Genomic DNA, 15,062 nt, shown 5'->3' with positions numbered 1-15,062 from the left:
CGTTCTTGCTCATTTTGCTTCCGAGAAACATGCAAAACGGGACGGAAAACATGAAATTTTGCAATAATCTTGCGCCACTCTTGCACAAAACGACGTTAATTTTTCTAATTTCATAGACAACAGAAGACAGAAGGATCCGTCCCTGGTTTAGCTTATACATACTGCTTTTCCCATCGATTTGCGGTGTGCAGATGAAAATCAAGTGAAGAAGTTTCACTGACTGAGCTTCTCTTTGTTTGTCAGCTCGGAATTGTTTATTGCAAAAGATGGAATAAAACCGCAATAGGAGAGGGAACTTATTTAGTTGATATTTGATGATAATCAGTAGCTGTTCTTTGATAAGGGCAAATGTTCACGTGCACCCCCAATTTTTCATGTCGAAAACAATTTCATCATAACATTATCAGATATCAATATCTGATCAAAAGCTTTCGGCTGCGATTAATATCAAAACGAGCTTTTGGTTTCCAAACAATTACAATTGGTTCTTTAACTTTAGGAGAAAGTTTCTCGTAAAGTTCCTTGTTCTTCTGTTGTTTCTGTGGCTCTCCACTCTCTATGTTTCTATGTTTAATTTACATTCATAGATGTAATTGATAAGGATCTTGAGCTAACTTGTAGCTCCCCTGTTGTAAAACTATTGAATTTAGCCACAAAGTATGTAAAACCAGGATATCCTTGAGTGATCTAAACCTGTCCATATTATTTTTCAGTGGAGCGTATTTATACCGAAAGGAACGGAAAAAGCACACGCAGCCAAAGCCGATTGACCGACCTACTGGGGGATCATCTGAAGACGGTAGTTCAGGCAGTCCGGCTCAAATTGATACTGATGAAAATCCGGAAATGAGCAGTAGCTCTGATGAATACTCTTCTTTGGAAGATGAAATTGATATTGAGATAGTGCCTGAGTTAAGGGAAATTTTGGAAGCTGATTATTATTTGATCAATGTGAAGAATAGGGTGAGTTCTGATAAACCTCAGGTTTCAATCTGGTGTATAACCAACTGTCGTTTTCAGCGATTAAAATTACCTGCTGAACCCAATGTGGTGTCAATTCTGGAGTCTTATTATAGGCATTTCGCTACGAACCAGTTTTGTGGGCTTAATGAAAAAACAAGCAGGCGCTTCCGGAATACCTTTCAGGCTAAGGAGCCTAAACTCAGTACAGAAGACATTCAGCGGAAGTAAGCCGATAATTTCCACTGGATTTATAGTTAGTTATACTACAGTTACACATAACAAATACATTTTTGCTTCAGAATCACTTTATGCAGAGAAGTAGTTGATGGATTGCGCCTATATTTTGACTTTAACGTTAACGATTTACTACTCTATACGGTGGAGAAGGGGCCTAGTCAGTTTCTCACAGCCCCAGCAAGAATGCCCATAGTAGACTCTTCGAGCATCAAGTAAACGCAGTTTATTTTAGTCGCTGATTGGATGTTAACTGTAAAATGTCCCTTCCAGAGTTAAGTGTGATTCAAATGTAAATACCGAAAACAATTCGCATTTGCTTCCGGGCAACCAGCACCCGAACCACAACGGTATTAGTGAGTTGTCAAGTAACCCTAGAAGACGAACTTTAAGATCAAATAATAGGATGGAATCTCAGGGTAACGGAACTTCGTTGCTGGAAGAAAGCAATGGCTCTGCTCATCCGAAGCCAGGATCTAGGTACTTAAGTAAAAAAATTAACTGTTGTAATTATCTTATTTTTCTTTTGTTTTTTTAGTGTCGGTAGCAGTAACTCTGACCTCAACGGCCCAATGGCCAAAGCTTTATCATGGCGTTTACTACCTGATGCCGTTTATAGTCAGCAGCCACCTCCACCTTGCTTAGTATACGGAGCCATTCACTTTGCAAGGCTCTTTGTACAGTTACCTCTGCTCTTTACCAGATCCTCTATTCCGGACGCGAAAATTAAGGTGATTTTGCCGCATGTTGACGCCATTATTGAGTAAGTACCCGATAAGTTGTTCGAAACTGGTTCAATATTGGCTGAATTTCAGTTTTCTAAACGATCACAAGGAATGGTATGGAGAGAAATTTTATGTGGATTCTAATCAATAAGCGCCAGAGTTAGTTATAGTGTGAAAACATGACTAGTGTGCACATTTTGTATATTGTACAAATACCGACGGATTACTAGATTAGAGGTAAAAAAGACTGTTAAGTTACGATTAGAGTAGGATTCACTGTCTGATATGCTTCGAGATTTGCAATTAAACAATTTATTTTTGTCTCTGTGTGTGTTTCTGGGGCGTATATTTAATTAATTAGTATTTTCAGCCTGCCAGTTAATTTTTCAGTTTCAACCTTATCGGTTATTTTATGCAAAATTATTATTCTTTATTATTATGATTATGGAACTTGCTGTAAATATAAATCAAATTCATTCCTGGGTTTCAGTCATTTATTGTCTCTATTTATCAATCAAAATACGTTTCGGTGTATTTTTCCTCCATCATCAGCTTTTATGTGTAGCGTTGTTGCTGCTTTAAGCCTTGGCATGCATTTTTGTCAAGAAAACCAAGCAAATCTAAAACTTCTTGAATTAAAGCATTTTTTGGAAAAACTGCCAACATTTCCCCATCCATGGTTCACTTTCTAAAAATGTCATTCATTTCTCTCTAGAATGATGTAAAAACGAGCGTTCTTGCTCATTTTGCCTCCAAGAAATGAGCAAAAACGGGACGGAAGACATGGAATTTTGGCATAATCTTGCACCGAAGCGGGATATTCAAATTTCGCATTCTGGGTCAAAACTACTCGAATTTCTGCCCGATTTGGAACTGAAACACAGTCGGGAAGGTATATGCATTGTAAATATAAATTTGACTCCCGTTTGAAAAAAATGTCGTAAGAGTGTATTAGCCGCAAATTCCTGAATTTTTTAAAAAGGTTTCGAACGCTTAGCACGGACCTGTCTTTTTGCAACTGAACATACAAAACATTCTATTTCATTTTTCTGCAATATCAAAACAGTTGGAAACAATATTTTATGAAACACACTCAATCTACTTGATTCTATCAGCGCTGATAGCGTTTAAACATTATTTAGTGCAAATTGCAAAATTATGAATTTGTACCTGAAGCCGGACCTGCAGTTGTGGATCAATGATTAAACGTCAAACATTTTGCGCATAACCCAAATTTGTGGGACAAAGTGGCAGAATCCAGTCGTTCCCTACACCTTAATTACAAGAAAAAATATGAAATAACGATGTAACAATTGTTTTGAAAGCTTAGTGGAAGAAGGTAAGCGTTTCTTCTCTTTGTGTGCGTGTTTGTAAAGCCATTTTTTCAAAAGTCAACAGTTAAAGTAGGTTTTTGAAAATGCAGTATTCCGCAGCTGTATTGTACGAGTGCGTTTTGTTTGTAATTATTGCGCTCTCAGATCTATTTTTGAGAGTTATTATTTATAGGCCATCTATCACTATGACGGATACGACTCTGCAAAACATGGAAATTTACGTGAAAAGTGAGGAGGCCCCGAAAAAGAGTTATGATACGCAAATGACATCAAGCACCATTTCCACTATATCCAGTTTGGCATCTCCAGTAGATTCAGGAGTGCAGTTGCTCGATAGTGAAAGTGAACTTACATCTGCTATGTCCAATGTTTCTGGTAAGGATCATACATATTTTCCCGATCTTCCGCACTTACTTTACTGTCCAGTAACTGCGCTATTATTAATTTAACTAAGCCACAATTAATTATAACAAAAAGCACTTTAAAAACTGCTGAGTTATCGAGAGGAAAACACAAAGCTTGTGGTCAATACAGCTTGTAGCTCATATTGTACGCAGAGCAAAACATCATTTTTGCCACCTTAACGTCCAGAATAAACTCACAAAGATTTGCGTTGAAGTTTTTACATCGTTTGTTCAAACTATTATTCTGAAATAAATAGACATAAACAGCCGATATAGAGGATCTTTTTCCATCTATTGTCAGTCTTAGGACAAAATCCATGTCAAGAAAAATAAAAAAATTAACAGAACAAAATACTGGTGCGAAAACGAACCACTGGGAAGGATCATAAAATGGTATTTTGGGGCACATAAGATATAACAAATAGTATTAACAAAATTATATTATGGAAATGTTCAATCTTTCATAAAGTGGCTACTTAAATCAAATTTCTTTTCTGTATAGAACTTTATTTAGTATAAAAAAGTAGTATGTTTTTTATGGTGCGTTAACGCACCACTCGGAGCAACCGGCTTTATTTTTATGGTATCGCACAAACATCTTTGTGTCTTATCTTAATCAAGCATTTTTCTGTTGCTCGCCCCAACAAACCCCTAAACAATTTGTATTTGTGGATACTATTATATTTTTCCTTCATGTTATTAAACCATCTATTCTTTAAGATATTTCAAGCTCAAATGTTTTGGGGAAAATTAGTTATAATATTAAAAAATATTTTTTTCTGGGCATATAAAATTTTCTGAACAGTCTGCAATCCTTTAGAATTCTTAATTTAATGATTTTCTGCTTTTCGTTTTTATAGCGATTCGATTATAGCGAAAATCTACATTTGGAAGCATTTTATTATCTTTTCAAATGGGGCAAAACGCCGACATATTCTGATTGAAAGAGTCCATTGCATCTCTTGTACATCGATCGTTTAGTGTTGCAGGTTTTTTATTTTAGTCTCGATGTTTTTGGCGAATTTCCAATTCCACAAACTCCTTTTCAAACTTGTTGCATGTCGCCTTTAAAAGATAGGAATCCGGGAGATGTTTAATGCAAAAAGAGTTGGAGTTGAAATAATGCAGTTGTTTTAAATTTTGTGAATATTTCAAAAACTAAGACGACTTGAAACTTTCACAGTCAATAATTTGACGGAAATAATAATAACTTTTTGTTACTGATGAATATTTTCGAAGAATTTCGTTTTAAAACTCTTCACGTGTCATGCAGATACGTGGAACGTAAAACCCTTTGTGTTTTACAGAGCACAAAAGCTGTTAGAACCGCGCTTTCATCAGTCGAAAACATCTGCCCCAGTTCCAGCGAATATCTTGTTATTACAAACATGTTAATTTGTTTTTATATCAAGCATATGTAGTAAAAGACCCTGTTCTCCTCATGATAATCATCAGAATGTTGTCCTAGATAAAGTATATTTCAGGTTGTGAAACTGATACTGCGTCTAGCACATTTACGGAAGACCAAAAGCATATCCAGCAATTGCAAGATGAAGCATTGGCTGCGTCAAGAATTAAAGAATCTGAAACTTGGACTGACTTAAAAGCCCAATGTGCATCGGGGCAAAATGGTCAAGGCTGCGCTAAACTTGCGATGGAAAAAATGGAAAAACGAGCTGGAAAAGGAATCGCTATTAAGCAGTTCACCGAAAGTGATTTTGTGAATAAAAATGTCGTGGATGAAAAGTTATTGTCTCGATCAGTCCCCAATTATTTTGACAAATTCAGCGAAAAAGGTGTGTTTCTTCTAAAAATATCTTCAATGCGTTTTCATTTATAATTTTTCATCAGAAAACATGCACAAGCATGGTCGATTGGATTCCTGCAAAAGCCTTTCAGATGAAGTGTTTGAAATGGAGCACCCAATAAAATCCAACACGGAGGTCGATCTCATGAATATTTCTCTGAACAGTTACGAATTGCTCGATTATACGCTGCAAAATGCTAACTTGAAAACCGTGGCTGACTCCGATCCTGTTGATATGCACATAAGCATGTCGGAGGAAGTAAATGAAAACCTTAAAGTTGTTTTAGGTATTTATAACAATTTTTACTTATCTAATGTGTTCGGTTGAATATTCGGCGTTCTAGATGGCAAAGAGGCACCTCCCCCAATAATCAAAGAAGTGCCTGTGATCGAAAATCCCGAAACTAAAGCCACTGAAGAGCAAATTGTTTTTAGACGACAGAGGAAGAAAAAATCGAAATCCGATACGCCAAAGAAGCGCGTCTCGTTTCATGAAGATATTTTGAATAGTACGAAAATTGACGACATTCATATAAATCTCGGGTTCATTACACATGAGCCTGATGTTTCACTGAGTTTTTTCCAACGTGGATTTGTGCGAAAACCCGATGTGGTCAAAGGACGGTGAGTGTTTGCTTAAACTTACTTCAGTACAATCTGCATCATTTGCTTATTGAATCTCAGGTATAGTTGGGCAGCGGAAGGCGACGCTCCATATTACGAAAAACCGGGATCTAATCGAGAGATAAAATCCGATATTTACATACACCATCCAAGAAATTCTTCTAGTTCGTCTAGTTCTACTGGCAGTGCGTCTAGCTCGATTGATGAAGAAGACAGCGGCTCTGATGAAAATGTTCAGAAGAAAGAGCCAACTCAAAAGCAACCCAAGTCAAGCTGTCTAAAGAAAACCAAACACAAAAAATACATTGATACAAAAATTGTCCAAGAGGGAGTGGACTTCAAGAAGAAAAAATCTGAAAGCAATTTGCTGGATAGTAACATTTTTGGCAGCTTGAAAAACATTTTGAGCTTCTCCACTTCAGTTCCTTTGGCTGAAAGGGGTGAGCTTTATAGGCATTTGAATGGTATTTGGACGCAATTTTTACAACTTCTTAGGTGTGCCTGAAGGCCAAGAAGATGTAGTCATTTACTCGAGCTCACAGAACTTGTCAAGTAGAAGAAAGTCTTTCGAAAACTTCTCCTTTGCCAATGCAGAAACTATAGAAGTGGCAGAAGTTAAGCCTGAACCAGTTAGTAAGGTAATTCACGACATTAGCTAATATTTATCGCGAGTTTTCACCAAATTCTGGCCTGCAGGTTAATTTGGCCAAGACCAACTTGAAGCTCACAAAAAGCGAAGGATTTTACCCAAACTATCCTAATCAAGAGATCCCGGAAAACATCATCCTTTGCGACAGCAACGTTTACGAACACAAGGGCATCAGCTATTCGTATGAATACGACAACTTCCAGAAAAATTTTGAAAAGCAACAGAAGCCCAAAAGCTCTATGATGTATCAGAGGATCCTGAAAGAGTTCAACTTTTTCCGCAGGTAAACTTTGCTGCGAATTTTTTTCTTTGGATGCTGTGAACATGTTTTTGGAGATTTCCAGGAAGGCCCAGGAAGAGGCTGAAGTAGAGGTTGATGACTTTGAAATTATCAACAACCAATCCACTCCGACTAAACCCGAAGTTAAGATTGAGGAAGTTTTCGAAGTGGAGTTGCCAGAATCGGATCTAAAAACTTGCAGCACTTCCAGGTCCACATTGAGCAAATACGCATCATCCAGCAAACTTGACTGGTCGGACAATGAGACTGTTTCCGATATGTCTGAGTGTCGGAATTCGCGTCATCTTGACTCGCCGAAGAGAAAAGCACGCCGCAGTAATCATTACACTCTTTCACCTTTTAAGGTACGCGACGCGCAAAACAACGTTTTTCTTAATAGCAAGTTGATGTTCATTTATAGGTTCCACTGCATGATAGTTCATCAGAAATCAGCCTGGAAACCTCCAAGTCCTTACCGAATCTACGTCCATCTTCGTCAAAATCGTCGCTGTTGAACCGATTCTTGAAAAATGTCACCTTAAAGAAATTGATGGATTTTAAAGCGGAAGGGAATTTAAAGCGTACCAGAAGTTACATTGGGTTGTACCCTAAGGGCGAGAAACTGAAGCCTGCATCTAATTGCGAGTTGGACAGCGCGATTGAACAAGAGCTGATTTCAGGAAGAGAGAAACAAAAAACTACCGAACCTCCAGACCAATTGTTAACGATCAGATTGAGGAATCAAATTTTCCGAAATAAATTGGAACAACTATTAAAGGCGAGTAAATTTTGCTAAATACTGGACACTTGAATGTTTGCATTTTTTTTTGTCTAGATCTTTCCGATTCGCAGTGCATACACGACGAACGGCGACAGTAAACCGCTTCTACTAGTCCTGACCAATAGAGCAATTTATGTAGTCAGCTCAAAACAAAGCACAGAATTCAGCACCCATTTTGTTCTGCCTTACACCGATTTGAATGCAATTTTAATTGGGCCCAATTCTCAGACCGTTCATTTTTCCAACAACGACACGGACATGCAATGTATTTTAACCACGGGTTGCTCAAAGATAACTAACGACTTAATCGGGCAAATAGAAATCGCCATGCGGAGAGACGCAAATAAACCTGCTCTACCAGCTGTAAAGCATTTGAGCATGAGAGACATGACGAATCTGAGACGGGCCATTTGCAAGCAAACTACTGTGAATAAGGTGGGTTTTTATATACACAGCTTATTCAGGCTCAATACCAAATAAGAGTTGGAGAGTTGGGAAAACTACCACGGAATTATGATTTGTTCTAGGATGAGCAATATTACTATTACAGTATTGTACATATACAAGATTTTGTCTGTGAAGAAAGTCCGACACCTCTTGGGCCAAGCAAGGAAGGTCCCCTTATGTTTAAATCAACCGATCGCGACTCTAACCGATGGGAAACCGCCTATTTTATCTTGAAGTATGCTCCTTCGTTTTTAATTTGCTCTTTAAACCACCGCAAATTTTTCTTCAAGGGCCGGAGTACTTTACATGTTGTCGTCGGTTTCTCAGCGGGTGCCAATGAGAGTGTTTCCGCTGATGAATGGTGCTTGTCAGGGTGCTAGACGAGTATTCAACAGCCACAGACCCCATACTTTTCAACTTATCGTCGAGGGTAATTCATTGCTTTTAGCTGCTCCCGATGAGTATGTTGCTAGTGAGTGGTTGCAAGAATTAATTCATGCTGCTAGTGGGGTAAGATTCTTTAGCAGCTTTTTAACTGCACCACTACCCGTTCTTATTTGTTGTAGATTTACAATAATTACAAAGATAAAAATGCCACACAATCCTGTTCACTTTTAATGACCAGTGATCATATTCTAACTGTTCGAGAAGCATTCCCTTGCTCAATCAACTCGTTACTACCCGCAAAAACTAGGCACGAGCCCATTAAAGGGCCGCAGGCTTTGTCATGTGCCGCAATAACAGATCTGATTGCTTTCAGGCTGCCTTCTGCCGAACAAAGTTGGTGTGTTTTGGTAAGATTGTTCGTTTAAAGGAGTTCTGTGCTTGTTGACTTTGAAAATTTCAGGAGTTTTCGTGCAGGGAAGTGCACGAATACACCGGGGACTGGATCATCTACTTTTCCACAAATTCTGAACTGGAAACGTTTATTTCAACGTTGGAAATGCTGTGGCAGTATGGAAATGAAAATGTAAGTTAATTGATACGAATTGGAATAGTTTGGCACTACAATCGAGGTTTTCTTACGCGCCCTCCAAATCTTTAAATCAATCTTAATTGTTTCGGTTGTTAATTTATTTACAGGGTGACAGTTTTCCGCTTAGCACCATTCCAGAGACCGATCCGCTAAGTAAGAAGTGTATAGATACGTACAGATTGCTGTTTGATAATTGGCTCCCGAATACTGTTCACCTACAGTTTATGTAAGTGAATTTAACTTAATTTGTTTTTCCTGGTTAGTAGGAATTTTAGTTTGCGAATGCTTTTCCACCAAAGTTACCTATATTTTTGTACCATTTTATTCTAAGTAAATGCTTTATTTTTACATCGATTTTAATGGGTTGTCGGAAAATGCATTCATAGTTTAGCTATTTTGGGTGTAACGTTCAGAGTGAGCGGGCGAAATAACATTTACAATTTCGCTTTTTCTCGACATATCGTGATATTAAATTTCTGTTAACGTTTTTTTACTCTCTATTTATTGAATGCTTTGCTTCGTTTAATTCATAATCTAGTCATGATCGTTTCTTCTAATATTTAAGTTCACCAGTACCCGATATTGTGATAGATATTGAATACTTTTGTAATGGAATGGAAGAATACAATAAAGTAGAATAAAATAAGATATTCTAAACGCTTAGATACACATGTAAACAATGCACTATTATAATCAAAATTATGATGGTAGTTACGGAAAATTATTTATATGCATATGGGTATGGTATACAACATTCGAGTGGATATTTAATCATCACAGTCAGTGAGTAAAAAAATTTCGTCCTTTACATTTTTAGTGGTTTATTTTATTTTAAATAGTTAAACATTTTTACTGTCCAGTTGGCTGGTGCCGATACAAGCTTAAATGCATATGAATTGTTTTAAATAACAGTAATTATAGTAGAATTGTATTTTAAGTTATTGTAGGCACTAAGCAAACGCGTTATTTGATTTATTTTTTACCGGTTAATATCAATGTTATTTTTCAATTCTTTATTAACTTAATTTTCCCTCTAAATTTAAAACGCAACGGGTTTCAAAGTTTTGCTTTTCATTTTTAGATTCTGAGCTAAAAATGATTAAGTTTGTTTGGACGTTATATATTTGGCAATTAATGTAAAATGCTTCTTGGAATGCGCTAGATTAATGTCTCGTGATGTTATAAACACTACATGCGCTGTATATTATTATTGTTCGTAGTATACGTTACGTTATGTTCAATTAAACTGGAATCGACACTCCGATTCCAAGAGTTAGTCGCTGAGCGAAATAGTATCTATTATCTATGCAATTGCGTAATCCGAATAATCAACCAAAACACTTTTTGAAATAGTTGACTATAGAAACTATATGAGATTTAATATTGATAGAAACACGATGATTTACTTAAATACCATTTGCTAATGTGGAAAATATAGTAGAATTGTTTAGGCATCTAAATTCTGAATAGAAACTTATATAGAACGACAGTTTCGTTTCATTTGCGCTCTGGTGTTCAGAAATAAGATTTAACGGATGATTAAATATGGAAAGTGGGTACAATTTTTAGGAGCTTATTTCTGATTAATTTTCACTGCTCAAATCCAAATAAAAAAAAATTGGTATGCGTAAAGCCGATTGGTTAATGGTTTGAAAGTAAAAACTCCCAATCTAGATCAAAAAACAATTTATTACTTAGGGGCAAAGTGTCCACCATATTTACGACTACGTTTAGCTTTTTCTATATCAACATCTGGATATTTCTCCTTCAACGCTTCCATGTCCATATTCGGGAACCGATTTAAAAGCCCAATAACATGATTGAAGTTTCGTCTGAAACCAACATCCGTTAATAGTGATGGTGACAAATAATTAATTTGAAACTTACACTCTTTCTCGCCTTTTGGCCAGATATATCTTCTCTCTGTACTTAAGAAGAAACTGGTTCACTTCGGTGTAGTTTTCTAACGTCTTAGCATTTTCTAGCCAGTGTTTATTCATATGTTTTGGCAGGAAGTATTCACGCAGTCTGCAAATTAACAACGCAACTAAAGTGAAAAATATTTGCGTGCCGTTAAAATAATTACATTTGCCAAACAATATCTTGTTACAAGACATATATTTCCAGTTTTAAAAAAGTGTAATACCCTGTTATAATACTTACTTGCGATAACTTTTAAGTCCTAGAGGATTTGTCTCAAGTTTTCCTGGTCGCTCTCCAGTTTCACCGGTCTCCAACTCGTGATACGCTTTGTTTCTCTCTCTTACCACTGTTTCAAGGTTTTCCATGGATTCCTCCACTTTGTCTAATCGCTCCGGGTTTGGGAAGAGCTTTATCTGCTCCGCTGCCTCTTGTTCCATCGTCAATAACATGTTTCTTTCCTTTAAAAGTACATACCTGCATAACAATCAAAAAATTAATCGATTAATTGTAGAACAACGTTTGAGTTATCAGGTGAGTATTTAATCGTTGGAATTGAAATAATCCGGAATCGTTTCACAGTTGGTTGACTTTCCCAATGCCAAAAGTACATAAGGACTCACCAAAGCTTATGTAAATCGGTGTTTGATTTCAATCTCATTTCCTCAACTTTCCACGACCTACCACATTTAACTTCATGTTCACCCCAATTCTTTTTGTCATCGAAAAATTCCATTAGGTCCCTACGAGGACTGGATGTGGAAATAGGCCTGAAAGTAACACTTTAACTTTGAATATAAACAATCTTCAGCAATGAACTTACCTGGCAAACATTGCAGATGGATCTATGGGTATTATTTTGCTGGTGCTTGATACGGATAAGCTGCGGAATAGCTTGCAAATATTAAATATTTTATTAGAAGTGCCCATTTTTAAGGTTTTAATGGAACTGGCACTGAAAATTAAGTGTGGTTAGTTTTACAGATCGCAGAGGTTATCTGTGGTTAGTTTCTGCGGTTAATTTTATCGGTTAGTGGCTATCTTCATAGATAAAAACGCGAGTTTGGAAAATGCGCGAAAATTTTCGAAGTATGTCGCCGTGTCGTTTCAGTGTCAACGTGGATGTCACGGCGTTTTTACTTTCTTATGGAAAAGTGGTGAATTCCAATGAGAAAAGTGGATTTTTCCTCAGAAAACTTGTTAGTAAAGGATCATCTATACGGTAGGGCCATTTTAAGTATCGAGCGCGGTCGGACCGACAACTTGTAAATTACCGGAATATTTTTTTTTCAGATTTCCGTTCAAAACCAATGTTATTGTTCAGTTTTTGATTTATAAGTTATTGTTGGTGTTAAATTTCTTGTGCTGGGGATTCAGGATGGTAAATTCTAGAAACATAGAATCGGATCTAGACGTTTCAACTTTTAGTTTTTATTTGAATGATGGTGACTACCTATTGCAATGAATCACTTTGCAACCCATCACGTAAACAAACGGTTTATAACTAGATTTTCATTACCTAGTTTAAGTTTTTCCTTACATTTAAAACGCGCAAAGTGTTCTTAGTGACTGTACTTACCATCCTTTTCCCTTTAAAGATTAGAGTGAAAAGAATGGTTAAATTCAATTTCACCAACGTCCCCAATTAAATTAATTAATGGCATAATTATGTGAAGTCGAAATAAAACTGCCGAAGCATCTAACTGTAAAAATCGGTTTACTTATTGTTAAGAAATCGATGATTAGCTGCTCGCTTATTGCTTAAATTGACAATATTAAAAACTAACTATGTCACAAAGTTCCTTACTAACATTAACATAAAAATATACGCAAATTTGATTACACCACTCGCCTAGCAGTGTGAGGCACATTAACAAAATATTGCCTGTGCAATTTTACAACCCAAAGTTCACAACTATAAACTGAACATTACGTATAATTGAAACTAGTTTAGTTTCGCACGAAAAGCTGCTAATCATATACACGAAGTACACTAAACTATTTGGTAAATATTAAACAATGTAATAATTACACGGATTCTAGATTGCAATGGACATCATTGCACGTATTTCTAACAGGCAGTTAAAATGTCTTTGAATTTTGGACGCAATATAAAAATACTTATCACAGTGTACATAATCTAAAAATATATTATTTCAGACTTTTAAACTGATCTTTTTAAGATGTGGTTTTCTCGAGTAAAAAGTAAATAATTATTAAAATCTTACATTTTTTCTGTCCTGTGAAAAAAGCAAAAATATGTTTTTTAATATAAGAACTGCTCTTGTAGCCGCTCTTGTGTCCTAGAGGCATTCTTTACAAATGCGTGGTAACTGGACTGGTATTAATACCAAAATACATACAGACTCTCTTAAAAACCTTCATTGGCTTGGTTCAAATTTTAAACATCCTAAAATCTTCAATGTTACGCACATAGTTTGTCAGTTGAATTCCTGAGGCAACACCAGAAAACATCGCATAAAATCCAAAGTGTTAATTTAAAATTGATTCCCTGCTCATTTATCCTTAAACGAATATCTTACGATTTAATTAATGAACGATTTGAGGTATTCTTATCTAGTTTAGGGGATGATTGTTATCACATGTGAATGGTAGCTGCTGTATATCTGGCTTCCCCACGCCTCCATCTCCATTGGCTCGGACGATACTGAAATTTGCCAAAATACATCATTTACTACGGTGCAATAATAAGATATATTAACAGTGTCCCATTTTCGACACTTGCACTTATTTTGAAACCGGCAAAATGCTCAAATTTTTAGTTTGCAAGTATTCGAATTCATTCGCAAATATTTTGCGGTTAAATTATGTTTAATAGCTTTGGCAATGGAATCGTTTTATATTCGCTATTGAAACAATATAGGTAAAAATCTGGACAACACAGAGTAAAGACAACACGCGACAAGCAATGTTTACCTCTACCATTCTCCAAAGAGCGGCAGTTGCCAAACTAGTGAATGAAATGAAAATTAGAAAGCAAAAAAGTGCGGTTCCGAGGTCCAGAAACTTGACGCTATCGGAAGCACCGGTCGATTCCCGTCCTTCTATAGTGAACCTGAAGAAAGGCACGTACCCGAATCAACATCTGACCGCTGGCAGTGTGCGGATATTTGTATGCATATCCGGTCCAGACTGCACATCCTGCAACTACTGCAATTATAAATATAATGATCATGTAACCGGATGCTCCAATTGGCTCCTCTTTGGGAACAGTGCCAATGTAATCCACTTCCAAATGTTTTGCGGGCTCGATTTGACTTGGCTTAGATTTCTCAATAAGCGAACAACTATCTACCGATGATACGTTCTTATTTTCGCAGTCTTTGTCCAACCAAAATTGACGATTGCGATCCAGTCCGGTCGAGCATTGCTGCAAACCGGGACACCATGTACACTGAAAATTACCAAGATTTCTTACATTCAGGGTTATTTACGTTATACGGCACGGAAGTTTGCGGCTAAACCGTTTGATTTTTAAAAAGTGTTATTTTATGAATTGTCCGACGCCTACCGAGCGCACATTTAAAAAATATTTTTGTAATGTACAGGGTGTCCCAAAAGCTCTAAAAGTATCAAAGTTACGTTTTTTTTAATGGAATGTCCTGTATATTATTGCATTTTTGGATTCGCTGAACAAAATAAGTGTCTGTTTTAATAAGGTTTATAATACCTAAGTCTTAAGGTTTTTTAAACAATACGGATTTAATCAAAATCTAATCTAATTTTCACGTGTCAAATACTTTAGAAGTATTTAAGTTATGTAAGCGTAATTTATAGTGAAGCGTGACAAGATATAATATTTTATATCCCTATGATAATAAACTTACCATGTTATACAGGGTGTCCACAAATTTAAACTAGTCAAATAAGAACTTTGAGTGGCTCTAACTTGATTAA

At 36.4% G+C, this 15,062-nt stretch overlaps 5 protein-coding genes across 5 annotated transcripts in view; 2 read left to right on the top strand and 3 right to left on the bottom strand.

The window, feature by feature from the left end:
- Nucleotides 1-2,245, top strand: part of LOC109537420 (male-specific lethal 3 homolog) — a 3,228-nt gene extending 983 nt beyond the window's left edge. Inside the window, exons 4-9 of the mRNA XM_019904145.2 lie at nucleotides 714-963; nucleotides 1,021-1,187; nucleotides 1,263-1,412; nucleotides 1,471-1,677; nucleotides 1,736-1,960; nucleotides 2,013-2,245. Of these exons, the coding sequence (XP_019759704.2) occupies nucleotides 714-963; nucleotides 1,021-1,187; nucleotides 1,263-1,412; nucleotides 1,471-1,677; nucleotides 1,736-1,960; nucleotides 2,013-2,073 (1,060 nt within the window). The 3' untranslated portion in view covers nucleotides 2,074-2,245. The remainder of the gene's footprint in view (nucleotides 1-713; nucleotides 964-1,020; nucleotides 1,188-1,262; nucleotides 1,413-1,470; nucleotides 1,678-1,735; nucleotides 1,961-2,012) is intronic.
- LOC109537422 (MORN repeat-containing protein 4 homolog) overlaps nucleotides 1-3,853 on the bottom strand; it is a gene marked incomplete in the record, with an annotated part of 5,712 nt that extends 1,859 nt beyond the window's left edge. The window contains 1 exon segment of the mRNA XM_019904147.2: nucleotides 3,645-3,853. Within this exon segment, the coding sequence (XP_019759706.1) occupies nucleotides 3,645-3,646 (2 nt within the window).
- On the top strand, nucleotides 3,137-10,711 carry LOC109537418. Its single transcript, XM_019904143.2, has 16 exons — nucleotides 3,137-3,261; nucleotides 3,429-3,631; nucleotides 5,145-5,456; nucleotides 5,512-5,754; nucleotides 5,812-6,091; nucleotides 6,152-6,531; nucleotides 6,587-6,729; nucleotides 6,788-7,023; nucleotides 7,085-7,385; nucleotides 7,442-7,798; nucleotides 7,856-8,236; nucleotides 8,329-8,483; nucleotides 8,539-8,758; nucleotides 8,815-9,042; nucleotides 9,096-9,218; nucleotides 9,332-10,711. Exons 2-16 carry the CDS (start codon nucleotides 3,442-3,444, stop codon nucleotides 9,452-9,454), a joined length of 3,672 nt encoding a protein of 1,223 aa, XP_019759702.2. The 5' UTR covers nucleotides 3,137-3,261; nucleotides 3,429-3,441; the 3' UTR covers nucleotides 9,455-10,711.
- A 182-nt stretch (nucleotides 10,712-10,893) lies between these two features.
- Nucleotides 10,894-12,160, bottom strand: LOC109537421 (39S ribosomal protein L47, mitochondrial). Its single transcript, XM_019904146.2, has 5 exons — nucleotides 11,968-12,160; nucleotides 11,768-11,914; nucleotides 11,388-11,621; nucleotides 11,112-11,252; nucleotides 10,894-11,056 (listed from the first exon to the last, which is right to left on the bottom strand). The coding sequence occupies exons 1-5, from the start codon at nucleotides 12,072-12,074 to the stop codon at nucleotides 10,915-10,917; spliced, it is 771 nt and encodes a 256-aa protein (XP_019759705.1). The 5' UTR covers nucleotides 12,075-12,160; the 3' UTR covers nucleotides 10,894-10,914.
- A 684-nt stretch (nucleotides 12,161-12,844) lies between these two features.
- LOC109537419 (plexin domain-containing protein 2) overlaps nucleotides 12,845-15,062 on the bottom strand; it is a gene marked incomplete in the record, with an annotated part of 8,007 nt that continues 5,789 nt past the window's right edge. Inside the window, 1 exon segment of the mRNA XM_048665088.1 lies at nucleotides 12,845-13,812. Coding sequence (XP_048521045.1) covers nucleotides 13,744-13,812 — 69 coding nt within the window.

The sequence above is a fragment of the Dendroctonus ponderosae genome, unplaced genomic scaffold, assembly GCF_020466585.1.
Source record: "Dendroctonus ponderosae isolate FM_Combo_2020 unplaced genomic scaffold, Dpon_F_20191213v2 Dpon_F_20191213_3, whole genome shotgun sequence".
Lineage (NCBI taxonomy): Eukaryota > Metazoa > Arthropoda > Insecta > Coleoptera > Curculionidae > Dendroctonus > Dendroctonus ponderosae.
Note: the sequence above shows the minus strand (reverse complement) of the source record. Positions and strands in the feature narration are given on the sequence as shown.

Excerpts from the sequence above, each read along its gene's own strand:
- LOC109537418 (XM_019904143.2), top strand. The coding sequence starts at position 3,442 with ATGACGGATACGACTCTGCAAAACATGGAAATTTACGTGAAAAGTGAG. Across the intron at positions 7,024-7,084 it reads GAGTTCAACTTTTTCCGCAG|GAAGGCCCAGGAAGAGGCTG; the intron begins GTAAACTTTGCT and ends GGAGATTTCCAG. Across the intron at positions 8,237-8,328 it reads AGCAAACTACTGTGAATAAG|GATGAGCAATATTACTATTA; the intron begins GTGGGTTTTTAT and ends GATTTGTTCTAG.
- LOC109537421 (XM_019904146.2), bottom strand. The coding sequence starts at position 12,074 with ATGGGCACTTCTAATAAAATATTTAATATTTGCAAGCTATTCCGCAGC. Across the intron at positions 11,622-11,767 it reads ACCGATTTACATAAGCTTTG|GTATGTACTTTTAAAGGAAA; the intron begins GTGAGTCCTTAT and ends ATTGTTATGCAG. Across the intron at positions 11,253-11,387 it reads GGACTTAAAAGTTATCGCAA|ACTGCGTGAATACTTCCTGC; the intron begins GTAAGTATTATA and ends GTTAATTTGCAG.